Raw genomic sequence first — 13,951 nt, 5'->3', positions numbered from 1 at the left:
TATTCACTTCATCCAAAACAATACAATGGTCACTGTAATCCCTTTGTCTATTGGACACAGAGATGTACCTTTTCATTACGGGAGAGGTCATAGGTTAATTTGAAAAGGTGGGCTATGTCTTTCTCAACTGCTCTTGTGGGTGGTCTACTCTGGATTCCCCCCGCATACATAATATACAGTAAATAAAGTTTAAACCTATATTCTGCTTCTGCATCTAACTATCCTCAGGAACATGCGATTTTCCTCAAACCAACACCAGAATGTTTCCCTTAAAATGCCCTACAGCTGGATACCAAACACCACCTTGTAACCTTGTTCTGTCCCCTCCTATCCTGTAAAGGTGAATCCCTTTGTTCTGTTATCATTTTAAACAGCTATTTCTTTCTGATGTGGTGCAGGGGGCTATGTGTACAATGTGCACTATAAGGGTTAAATATGTAATGTTCTAATAACCCTCTATGCGTTCACAAACCCTACCGTAAATGCGCATACCACGCGCTAAGGCGCATGGCCGTGGAAAGCTCCGTTACGCAAGTTGCGGATATGCGCAAGCACGGCAGAGCGAGTGCACGCGCAGCGGGCATGTGCATGGGGTTAGTAAAAGGCATATGCATTACAATATTTTTCGACTTTAACACCACCCAAATCTGACTGTCTCTGCACGTTATATCTGCCCCACCTGCACTGCACATGGTTTTGCCCAACTGCTAACAAATTTGCTGCTGTGATCAACTCTGAATTATCCCCTTTGACTCTCCAAACTCCCAATGAAAGTATAGGAAAGGGAGCGTGACCGCGCCTCCATTTACCCGTGGTCATGCCCCTTCCCTATTTTGTACCGATTTTTATGTGTAAAATTATATGTTTATGTACTTTGTAAGGTGCTGCGGAACCTTTGTGGCACCATATAAAGGATAATAATGATGATGATGATTACGTAATAATAATAATAATAGTAATAATAATAATACAGATTTCTCATTGGCTATTAAATTTACCTAGATGCCAGTACATATATTCACAATGAATGTATTAACTACTATACCTACAGTGTTCCTATTTTTGCTCCTTGTATCTATATACTGTAAAAAAAAAAATATTATTAATCAGAATGGAATGTATCCCTGGACACTACATGACAGAGTCACCATTTTATCATAGACCATGACTAGTAGCAGGACTGTGACCTGCTGTTGTATAATGTATAGGCGTATGTACATGACAGGTCAGAGCCAGGGTGCTGCGCTACGTGTACGTGTAAGTTACACCGGCCTGTCTCTGCCGCTGCTCTGATTGGTCCAGGACTGCTTCTTGCCCATACATGGTGGAGAGGTGAGGGGCGGTGCATATACTCAACAATCAATGGGCAGCAGGATTTCATGGAGCGATTGCTTGGCTAGCCAATGGGAAACCGGTTTCCGGTAATGGACAGGTGAATCAGCCAGTGAGAGGAAGAGTTGTCTCTGCGGAAGCTGCCTCGGTGTCCGAGTGGTTTCCTAGCCGCTCTTATGGCTTCGCTACGCGGCCTGCTATTGCTAGTGCTGCCCCTTGTATCAGGTGGGATAAATCAGCCTCAGGACTCGGAGCTGACCTTCCTGCTACCGGCTGGGAGACAGGAGTGTTTCTACCAAACGGCCCTTTATAATGGCAGCATGGAGGTGGAGTACCAGGTGAGCCTACCCACCTACATACTTACATATAGTGTGACTTATATATAGGTATCACCACCTATAGCTGCATAGTGTGTAGAGTTAGCTGAAGATAATATGCCTTTTATAGAGATCATAACTATAGATGCATAATCCCTTAACCTATATAATCACCCCCAGACAGTATACCTTATAGAGGAATCACCTACCGTATATACTGTATATACACATTAGGACTGAGTGGGAGCAAAGAGGAAAAAAGTACTTTGTACCTGACACAAGGCATTCTGCACTGCAGGTGGGGTTGATGTAAAGTGCACAGGGGAAATTAGCTTGGAGGGTTGTGTGACCAAAAGCAGATCAAAGTTGCAGTCTTAAAACAACTGGTATTTGTGGGCTATATGCAGAATCAGCCAACATGGGAACATATATGTATTTGTTCCCCTTGCATTGCAACATGGTTTGTTCCAGATACAAAGTTACTTTCTTTTTCTGCCTTTACTCCCAACTCGGAATAATCCTATTATGTCCTACATAGGGTTCACCTGCATAGTCTCTTACTGTAACGAGGCTGAAGTTAGCTTCTTATTCGGCCAGCTTCTTATTCACTTCTTATTCAAGCTCCAGCTTCTTATTCACTTCTTATTCAAGCTCCAGCTTCTTATTCAGATCATTCAGTTTTGCAAGGGTTAATGAGTCTTGGGCAACACATTTGATGCCTGAAATTCACAGAGTAGGGTCCCTTTCATATGACCCACCTGTATTTTGGCTTGCCCAACGCTGGTTTGGGCATGAAATACGCTGGCAAAGTGGGCACATACACTATAATTCACCATTTTGAATAAGTAGCTGTAGTTTTGCAAGGGTTAACGAGTCTCGGGCAACAATTTTTACACCTGAAATCAACTGAGTCGGGTCACTTGCATATGACCCACATGGATTTTGCCTTGCCCAACACTGGTTTGGCCATGAAATACGCTGCCCAAGTGGGCACATACACAGTATTATGAATTACTAATTTGAATAAGTAGCTGTAGTTTTGCAAGGGTTAACGAGTCTCGGGCAACAATTTTGACACCTGAAATCAATAGAGTCGGGTCACTTGCATATGACCCACATGTATTTTGCCTTGCCCAACACTGGTTTGGGCATGAAATACGCTGCCCAAGTGGGCACCTTAACACTCTCAATTTCAATTATGAATAAGTAGCTGTAATTTTGCAATGGTTAACGAGTCTCGGGCAACAATTTTGACACCTGAAATCAACTGAGTCGGGTCACTTGCATATGACCCACATGTATTTTGCCTTGCCCAACACTGGTTTGGGCATGAAACACGTTGCCCAAGTGGGCACCTTAACACTCTCATTTTCTATTATGAATAAGTAGCTGTAGTTTTGCAAGGGTTAACGAGTCTCGGGCAACAATTTTGACACCAGAAATCAATAAAGTCGGGTTACTTGCATATGATCCATATGGATTTTGCCTTGCCCAACACTGGTTTGGGCATGAAATACGTTGCCCAAGTGGGCACCTTAACACTATAATTTTCTATTATGAATAAGTAGCTGTAGTTTTGCAAGGGTTAACGAGTCTCGGGCAAGAATTTTGACACCTGAAATCAACTGAGTCAGGTCACTTGCATATAACCCACATGTATTTTGCCTTGCCCAACACTGGTTTGGGCATGAAATACATTGCCCAAGTGGGCACCTTAACACTATCATTTTCTATTATGAATAAGTAGCTGTAGTTTTGCAAGGGTTAACGAGTCTCGGGCAACAATTTTGACACCAGAAATCAATAAAGTCGGGTTACTTGCATATGATCCATATGGATTTTGCCTTGCCCAACACTGGTTTGGGCATGAAATACGTTGCCCAAGTGGGCACCTTAACACTATAATTTTCTATTATGAATAAGTAGCTGTAGTTTTGCAAGGGTTAACGAGTCTCGGGCAAGAATTTTGACACCTGAAATCAACTGAGTCGGGTCACTTGCATATGACCCACATGTATTTTGCCTTGCCCAACACTGGTTTGGGCATGAAATAAGTTGCCCAAGTGGGCACCTTAACACTCATTTTCTATTATGAATAAGTAGCTGTAGTTTTGCAAGGGTTAACGAGTCTCGGGCAAGAATTTTGACACCTGAAATCAACTGAATCAGGTCACTTGCATATGACCCACATGGATTTTGCCTTGCCCAACGCTGGTTTTGCCATGAAATACGCTGCCCAAGTGGGCACATTCACAGTATTATGAATTACTAATTTGAATAAGTAGCTGTAGTTTTGCAAGGGTTAACGAGTCTCGGGCAACAATTTTGACACCTGAAATCAATAGAGTCGGGTCACTTGCATATGATCCATATGGATTTTGCCTTGCCCAACACTGGTTTGGGCATGAAATACGCTGCCCAAGTGGGCACCTTAACACTATCATTTTCTATTATGAATAAGTAGCTGTAGTTTTGCAAGGGTTAACTAGTCTCGGGCAAGAATTTTGAAACCTGAAATCAACTGAATCGGGTCACTTGCATATGACCCACATGGATTTTGCCTTGCCCAACGCTGGTTTTGCCATGAAATACGCTGCCCAAGTGGGCACATTCAAATTAGTAATTCATAATACTGTGAATGTGCCCACTTGGGCAGCGTATTTCATGGCCAAACCAGTGTTGGGCAAGGCAAAATCCATGTGGGTCATATGCAAGTGACCCGACTCTATTGATTTCTGGTGTCAAAATTGTTGCCCGAGACTCGTTAACCCTTGCAAAACTACAGCTACTTATTCATAATAGAAAATGATAGTGTTAAGGTGCCCACTTGGGCAACTTATTTCATGCCCAAACCAGTGTTGGGCAAGGCAAAATACATGTGGGTCATATGCAAGTGACCCGACTCAGTTGATTTCAGGTGTCAAAATTCTTGCCCGAGACTCGTTAACCCTTGCACAACTACAGCTACTTCTTCAAATTAGTAATTCATAATACTGTGTATGTGCCCACTTGGGCAGCGTATTTCATGGCCAAACCAGTGTTGGGCAAGGCAAAATCCATGTGGGTCATATGCAAGTGACCCGACTCTATTGATTTCTGGTGTCAAAATTGTTGCCCGAGACTCGTTAACCCTTGCAAAACTACAGCTACTTATTCATAATAGAAAATTATAGTGTTAAGGTGCCCATTTGGGCAACTTATTTCATGCCCAAACCAGTGTTGGGCAAGGCAAAATACATGTGGGTCATATGCAAGTGACCCGACTCAGTTGATTTCAGGTGTCAAAATTCTTGCCCGAGACTCGTTAACCCTTGCACAACTACAGCTACTTATTCATAATAGAAAATGATAGTGTTGAGGTGCCCAATTGGGCAACGTATTTCATGCCCAAACCAGTGTTGGGCAAGGCAAAATCCATGTGGGTCATATGCAAGTGACCCGACTCTATTAATTTCAGGTGTCAAAATTGTTGCCCGAGACTCGTTAACCCTTGCAAAACTACAGCTATTTATTCATAATAGAAAATGATAGTGTTAAGGTGCCCACTTGGGCAGCGTATTTCATGGCCAAACCAGTGTTGGGCAAGGCAAAATCCATGTGGGTCATATGCAAGTGACCGGACTCTATTGATTTCAGGTGTCAAAATTCTTGCCCGAGACTCGTTAACCCTTGCACAACTACAGCTACTTCTTCAAATTAGTAATTCATAATACTGTGTATGTGCCCACTTGGGCAGCGTATTTCATGGCCAAACCAGTGTTGGGCAAGGCAAAATCCATGTGGGTCATATGCAAGTGACCCGACTATTGATTTCTGGTGTCAAAATTGTTGCCCGAGACTCGTTAACCCTTGCAAAACTACAGCTACTTTTTCATAATAGAAAATGATAGTGTTAAGGTGCCCAATTGGGCAACGTATTTCATGCCCAAACCAGTGTTGGGCAAGGCAAAATACATGTGGGTCATATGCAAGTGACCCGACTCAGTTGATTTCAGGTGTCAAAATTCTTGCCCGAGACTCGTTAACCCTTGCACAACTACAGCTACTTATTCAAATTAGTAATTCATAATACTGTGTAGGTGCCCACTTGGGCAGCATATTTCATGCCCAAACCAGTGTTGGGCAAGGCAAAATCCATGTGGGTCATATGCAAGTGACCCGACTATATTGATTTCTGGTGTCAAAATTGTTGCCCGAGACTCGTTAACCCTTGCAAAACTACAGCTACTTATTCATAATAGAAAATGATAGTGTTAAGGTGCCCACTTGGGCAACTTATTTCATGCCCAAACCAGTGTTGGGCAAGGCAAAATACATGTGGGTCATATGCAAGTGACCCGACTCAGTTGATTTCAGGTGTCAAAATTCTTGCCCGAGACTCGTTAACCCTTGCAAAACTACAGCTACTTATTCAAATTAGTAATTCATAATACTGTGAATGTGCCCACTTGGGCAGCGTATTTCATGGCCAAACCAGTGTTGGGCAAGGCAAAATCCATGTGGGTCATATGCAAGTGACCCGACTCTATTGATTTCTGGTGTCAAAATTGTTGCCCGAGACTCGTTAACCCTTGCAAAACTACAGCTACTTATTCATAATAGAAAATTATAGTGTTAAGGTGCCTACTTGGGCAGCGTATTTCATGCCCAAACCAGTGTTGGGCAAGGCAAAATTGATGTGGGTCATATGCAAGTCACCCGACTCTATTGATTTCTGGTGTCAAAATTCTTGCCCGAGACTCGTTAACCCTTGCAAAACTACAGCTACTTATTCATAATAGAAAATGATAGTGTTAAGGTGCCCACTTGGGCAGCGTATTTCATGGCCAAACCAGTGTTGGGCAAGGCAAAATCCATGTGGGTCATATGCAAGTGACCCGACTCAGTTGACTTCAGGTGTCAAAATTCTTGCCCGAGACTCGTTAACCCTTGCACAACTACAGCTACTTATTCATAATAGAAAATGATAGTGTTAAGGTGCCCACTTGGGCAGCGTATTTCATGGCCAAACCAGTGTTGGGCAAGGCAAAATCCATGTGGGTCATATGCAAGTGACCCGACTCTATTGATTTCTGATGTCAAAATTGTTGCCCGAGACTCGTTAACCCTTGCAAAACTACAGCTACTTATTCATAATAGAAAATGATAGTGTTAAGGTGCCCAGTTGGGCAACTTATTTCATGGCCAAACCAGTGTTGGGCAAGGCAAAATAAATGTGGGTCATATGCAAGTGACCCGACTCAGTTGATTTCAGGTGTCAAAATTCTTGCCCGAGACTCGTTAACCCTTGCACAACTACAGCTACTTATTCAAATTAGTAATTCATAATACTGTGAATGTGCCCACTTGGGCAGCGTATTTCATGGCAAAACCAGCGTTGGGCAAGGCAAAATCCATGTGGGTCATATGCAAGTGACCCGACTCTATTGATTTCTGGTGTCAAAATTCTTGCCCGAGACTCGTTAACCCTTGCAAAACTACAGCTACTTATTCATAATAGAAAATGATAGTGTTAAGGTGCCCACTTGGGCAGCGTATTTCATGGCCAAACCAGTGTTGGGCAAGGCAATATCCATGTGGGTCATATGCAAGTGACCCGACTCTATTGATTTCAGGTGTCAAAATTGTTGCCCGAGACTCGTTAACCCCTGCAAAACTACAGCTACTTATTCAAAATGGTGAATTATAGTGTATGTGCCCACTTTGCCAGCGTATTTCATGCCCAAACCAGCGTTTGGCAAGCCAAAATACAGGTGGGTCATATGAAAGGGACCCTACTCTGTGAATTTCAGGCGTCAAATGTGTTGCCCAAGACACATTAACCCTTGCAAAACTGAATGATCTGAATAAGAAGCTGGAGCTCGAATAAGAAGTGAATAAGAAGCTGGAGCTTGAATAAGAAGTGAATAAGAAGCTGGCCGAATAAGAAGCTAACTTCAGCCTCGTCTTACTGTATATGGTCACCAGATATGCCTACATACAGTATGCCTTCTATATGAATCATCTACAGATGTATTGTGTATGCCTCTTACCATATATAGCTAATAGCTACATAATACATGCAGGTAGTATGCCTTATATAGGGATCACCTATGGATGTATAATAGTGTATGTTTCTCCCTGTATATTATCACCAGTTCTATAGTACCTGGGGACAGCTGTATAGTGTATGCTTCTCGCTTTGTGCCTTAAGTTTGTCGATCACCTAAAGATGTATAGAATATGCTCCTCACCCTATATAATAGCAAGATACATAATAGCTGTAGATTGTATGCCTTATATAGTGCTCTCCTATACGTCTGTATTGTATGCCTGTCGCCAGCTACATATTATCTGAATCCACAGTGCAGTATGGATCATCTGTAAATGTGTTGGTTATGCCTCTCACTGTACATCATTACCAACTATACACTATCTGCAGAAGGTCCTCTTTATATAGGTGTCCTCTTTAGATCTACAGTATCGTGTATTTGTCACTGTATATAGCCACCAACCACATAATACAGGCAGAAAACATGCATTATATCTGGATGACATAAAGATGTATAATGTATGTTTCATGCTGTATGTAGTTACAGACTACAAAATACCTGGAGACAGTATGTTATATAGTGATCACCTAGTATATGCCTTACTGTATATAGATATCTACAGACAATATGCCTTATGCAGGAGTTAGTTACAGATGTATAGTGTATGCCTCTTACTGTATAGTTACTTGCTACGTAATACTTACAAACGGAATACTTAGTATATCCCAGCTGTCGGGATGCTGGCGGTCACATGACCAACCGCGGCATCCAGACATTGCAGATCCCGACAATGGAAGGGGTAAGTATTTCTACTGTATGTGAGATTGTGTAGGTGTGGAAATAAAGATAGACTCTAATATAGTTTCTCTAACGTCCTAAGTGGATGCTGGGGACTCCGTAAGGACCATGGGGAATAGCGGCTCCGCAGGAGACTGGGCACATCTAAAGAAAGCTTTAGGACTATCTGGTGTGCACTGGCTCCTCCCCCTATGACCCTCCTCCAAGCCTCAGTTAGATCTCTGTGCCCGAACGAGAAGGGTGCACACTAGGGGCTCTCCTGAGCTTCTTAGTGAAAGTTTTAGTTTAGGTTTTTTATTTTCAGTGAGACCTGCTGGCAACAGGCTCACTGCATCGAGGGACTAAGGGGAGAAGAAGCGAACTCACCTGCGTGCAGAGTGGATTGGGCTTCTTAGGCTACTGGACATTAGCTCCAGAGGGACGATCACAGGCCCAGCTTGGATGGGTCCCAGAGCCGCGCCGCCGGCCCCCTTACAGAGGCAGAAGAGGTCCGGAAAATCGGCGGCAGAAGACGTCCTGTCTTCAACAAGGTAGCGCACAGCACTGCAGCTGTGCGCCATTGCTCTCAGCACACTTCACACTCCGGTCACTGAGGGTGCAGGGCCCTGGGGGGGGCGCCCTGAGACGCAATAATAAACGCCTTGGATGGCAAAAAAAATGCATCACATATAGCTCCTGGGCTATATGGATGCATTTAACCCCTGCCAAAATACATAAAAAAACGGGAGATAGGCTCCGCCCCCTTATCGGCGGCCTTATCTCCTCAGCACACTGGCGCCATTTTCCCTCACAGCTCCGTTGGAGGGAAGCTCCCTGGCTCTCCCCTGCAGTCACTACACTACAGAAAGGGTTAAAAAAGAGAGGGGGGCACAAATTAGGCGCAGTATTAACTATACAGCAGCTATAAGGGGAAAAACACTTTTATAAGGTTATCCCTGTATATATATAGCGCTCTGGTGTGTGCTGGCAAACTCTCCCTCTGTCTCCCCAAAGGGCTAGTGGGGTCCTGTCCTCTATCAGAGCATTCCCTGTGTGTGTGCTGTATGTCGGTACTTTTGTGTCGACATGTATGAGGAGAAAAATGATGTGGAGACGGAGCAGATTGCCTGTAATAGTGATGTCACCCCCTAGGGGGTCGACACCTGAGTGGATGAACTGTTGGAAGAAATTACGTGACAGTGTCAGCTCTGTATAAAAGACAGTGGTTGACATGAGACAGCCGGCTACTCAGCTTGTGCCTGTCCAGACGTCTCATAGGCCGTCAGGGGCTCTAAAGCGCCCGTTACCTCAGATGGCAGATATAGACGCCGACACGGATACTGACTCCAGTGTCGACGGTGAAGAGACAAATGTGACTTCCAGTAGGGCCACACGTTACATGATTGAGGCAATGAAAAATGTTTTACACATTTCTGATAATTCGAGTACCACCAAAAAGGGGTATTATGTTCGGTGAGGAAAAACTACCTGTAGTTTTCCTGAATCTGAGAAATTAAATGAGGTGTGTGATGATGCGTGGGTTTCCCCCGATAACAACTGATAATTTCTAAAATGTTATTGGCATTATATCCTTTCCCGCCAGAGGTTAGGGTGCGTTGGGAAACACCCCCTAGGGTGGATAAAGCGCTCACACGCTTGTAAGGGCTCTATCCTCTCCTGAGATGGCCGCCCTTAAGGATCCTGCTGATAGAAAGCAGGAGGGTATCCTAAAATGTATTTACACACATACTGGTGTTATACTGCGACCAACAATCGCCTCAGCCTGGATGTGCAGTACTGGGTTGGCGTGGTCGGATTCCCTGACTGAAAATATTGATACCCTAGATAGGGACAGTATATTTTTGCCTATAGAGCATTTGAAAGATGCATTTCTATATATGCGTGATGCACAGCGGAATATTTGCCGACTGGCATCAAGTCTAAGTGCGTTGTCCATTTCTACCAGTAGAGGGTTATGGACACGTCAGTGGTCAGGTGATGCGTATTCCAAACGGCATTTGGAAGCTATTTGGGGTCGGTCTTTCAGACCTGGTGGCCACGGCAACAGCTGGGAAATCCACGTTTGTACCCCAGGTCGCCTCTCAACATGAGAAGACGCCGTATTATCAGGCGCAGTCTTTTCGTGGATAAGCGGGCAAAAGGTTCCTCATTTCTGCCCCGTGACAGAGGGAGAGGAAAAAGGCTGCAGAAATCAGCCAGTTCCCAGGAACAGAAACCCTCTCCCGCCTCTGCCAAGCCCTCAGTATACGCTGGGGCTTTACAAGCAGAATCAGGCACGGTGGGCTCACAGCGCGCAGTGGGCTCACTCGCAAGTAGACTCCTGGATCCTTCAGGTGATATCTCAGGGGTACAAATTAGAATTCGAGACGTCTCCCCCTCGCCGTTTCCTAAAGTCGGCTTTACCGATGTCTCCTTCTGACAGGGAGACAGTTTTGGAAGCCATTCACAAGCTGTATTCCCAGCAGGTGATAATCAAGATACCCCTCCTGCAACAGGGAACGGGGTATTATTCCACACTGTTGTGGTACCGAAGCCGGACGGCTCGGTGAGACCGATTCTAAATCTAAAGTCTTTGAACACTTACATACAGAGGTTCAAATTCAAGATTGAGTCACTCAGAGCAGTGATTGCGAACCTGGAAGAAGGGGACTACATGATGTCTCGGGACATCAAGGATGCTTACCTTCATGTCAAAATTTACCCTTCTCACCAAGGGTACCTCAGGTTTATGGTACAGAACTGTCACTATCAGTTCAGACGCTGCCGTATGGATGGTCCACGGCACCCCGGGTCTTTACCAAGGTAATGGCCGAAATGATGATATTCCTTCAAAGGAAGGGAATTTTAGTTATCCCTTACTTGGACAATTCCCTGATAAGGGTAAGATCCAGAGAACAGTTGGAGGTCGGTGTAGCACTATCTCAGGTAGTGTTGCTGCAGCACGGTTGGATTCTCAATATTCCAAAATCGCAGCTGGTTCCGACGACTTGTCTTCTGTTCCTAGGGATGATCCTGGACACAGTCCAGAAAAAGGTGTTTCTCCCGGAGGAGAAAGCCAGGGAGTTATCCGAGCTAGTCAGGAACCTCCTAAAACCGAGCCAAGTCTCAGTGCATCAATGCACAAGGGTTCTGGGTAAAATGGTGGCTTCCTACGAAGCAATCCCATTCGGCAGATTCCACGCAAGAACTTTCCAGTGGGACCTGCTGGACAAATGGTCCGGGTCGCATCTTCAGATGCATCAGCGGATAACCCTGTCACCAAGGACAAGGGTGTCCCTCCTGTGGTGGTTGCAGAGTGCTCATCTTCTAGAGGGCCGCAGATTCGGCATTCAGGACTGGGTCCTGGTAACCACGGATGCCAGCCTGCGAGGCTGGGGAGCAGTCACACAGGGAAGGAATATCCAGGACTTATGGTCAAGCCTGGAGACATCACTTCACATAAATATCCTGAAGCTAAGGGTCATTTACAATGCTCTAAGCTTAGCAAGACCTCTGCTTCAAGGTCAGCCGGTGTTGATCCAGTCGGACAACATCACGGCAGTCACCCACGTAAACAGACAGGGTGGCACAAGAAGCAGGAGGGCAATGGCAGAAGCTGCAAGGATTCTTCGCTGGGCGGAAAATCATGTGATAGCACTGTCAGCAGTATTCATTCCGGGAGTGGACAACTGGGAAGCAGACTTCCTCAGCACGACCTCCACCCGGGAGAGTGGGGACTTTACCCAGAAGTCTTCCACACGATTATAAACCGTTGGGAAAAACTCGACAGGTATTGCGCCAGGTCCAGGGACCCTCAGGCAATAGCTGTAGTCGCTCTGGTAACACCGTGGGTGTACCAGTCAGGGTATGTGTTCCCTCCTCTGCCTCTCATACCCAAGGTACTGAGATTGATAAGATGGAGAGGAGTAAGCACTATATTCGTGGCTCCGGATTGGCCAAGAAGGACTTGGTAACCGGAACTTCAAGAGATGCTCACGGAGGATCCGTGGCCTCTACCTCTAAGAAGGGACCTGCTCCAGCAAGGACCCTGTCTGTTCCAAGACTTACCGCGGCTGCGTTTGACGGCATGGCGGTTGAACGCCGGATCCTGAAGGAAAAAAGGCATTCCGGATGAAGTCATCCCTATCCTGATCAAAGCCAGGAAGGATGTAACCGCAAAAACATTATCACCGCAATTGGCGAAAATATGTTGCGTGGTGCGAGGCCAGTAAGGCCCGACGGTGGAAATTCAACTGGGTCGATTCCTACATTTCCTGCAAACAGGAGTGTCTATGGGCCTGAAATTGGGGTCCATTAAGGTTCAAATTTCAGCCCTGTCAATTTTCTTCCAAAAAGAACTAGCTTCAGTCCCTGAAGTTCAGACGTTTGTAAAAGGGGTACTGCATATACAGCCTCCTTTTGTGCCTCCAGTGGCACTTTGGGATCTCAATGTAGTTTTGGGTTCCAAAAGTCACATTGGTTTGAACCACTTAAATCTGTGGAGTTAAAATATCTCACATGGAAAGTGGTCATGCTGTTGGCCCTGGCCTGGGCCAGGCGCGTGTCAGAATTGGCGGCTTTATCCTGAAAAAGCCCTTATCTGATGTTCCATTCGGACAGGGCGGAATTGAGGACTCGTCCTCAGTTTCTCCCTAAGGTGGTTTCAGCGTTTCACCTGAACCAACCTATTTGTGGTGCCTGCGGCTACTAGGGACTTGGAGGACTCCAAGTTGCTAGACGTTGTCAGGGCCCTGAAAATATGTGTTTCCAGGAGGGCTGGAGTCAGGAAATCTGACTCGCTGTTTATCCTGTATGCACCCAACAAGCTGGGTGCTACTGCTTCTAAGCAGACTATTGCTCGTTGGATTTGTAGTACAATTCAGCTTGCACATTCTGTGGCAGGCCTGCCACAGCCAAAAATCTGTAAATGCCCACTCCACAAGGAAGGGTGGGCTCATCTTGGGCGGCTGCCCGAAGGGTCTCGGCTTTACAACTTTGCCGAGCAGCTACTTGGTCAGGAGCAAATACGTTTGTAAAATTCTACAAAATTGATATCCTGGCTGAGGAGGACCTGGAGTTCTCTCATTTGGTGCTGCAGAGTCATCCGCACTCTCCCGCCCGTTTGGGAGCTTTGGTATAATCCCCATGGTCCTTACGGAGTCCCCAGCATCCACTTAGGACGTTAGAGAAAATAAGAATTTACTTACCGATAATTCTATTTCTCATAGTCCGTAGTGGATGCTGGGCGCCCATCCCAAGTGCGGATTGTCTGCAATACTTGTACATAGTTATTGTTACAAAAATCGGGTTATTATTGTTGTGAGCCATCTTTCAGAGGCTCCTCTGTTATCATGCTGTTAACTGGGTTCAGATCACAGGTTATACGGTGTGATTGGTGTGGCTGGTATGAGTCTTACCCGGGATTCAAAATCCTTCCTTATTGTGTGCGCTCGTCCGGGCACAGTATCCTAACTGAGGCTTGGAGGAGGGTCA

General features: G+C 45.3%; 1 protein-coding gene across 1 annotated transcript in view; it reads left to right on the top strand.

The window, feature by feature from the left end:
- The first annotated feature begins 1,381 nt into the window (after nucleotides 1-1,381).
- Nucleotides 1,382-13,951, top strand: part of TMED1 (transmembrane p24 trafficking protein 1) — a 33,172-nt gene continuing 20,602 nt past the window's right edge. The window contains exon 1 of the mRNA XM_063931421.1: nucleotides 1,382-1,670. Coding sequence (XP_063787491.1) covers nucleotides 1,509-1,670 — 162 coding nt within the window. The 5' untranslated portion in view covers nucleotides 1,382-1,508. The remainder of the gene's footprint in view (nucleotides 1,671-13,951) is intronic.

This window comes from Pseudophryne corroboree, chromosome 6, assembly GCF_028390025.1.
Source record: "Pseudophryne corroboree isolate aPseCor3 chromosome 6, aPseCor3.hap2, whole genome shotgun sequence".
Lineage (NCBI taxonomy): Eukaryota > Metazoa > Chordata > Amphibia > Anura > Myobatrachidae > Pseudophryne > Pseudophryne corroboree.
This window is presented reverse-complemented; position numbering and strand designations above follow the sequence as displayed.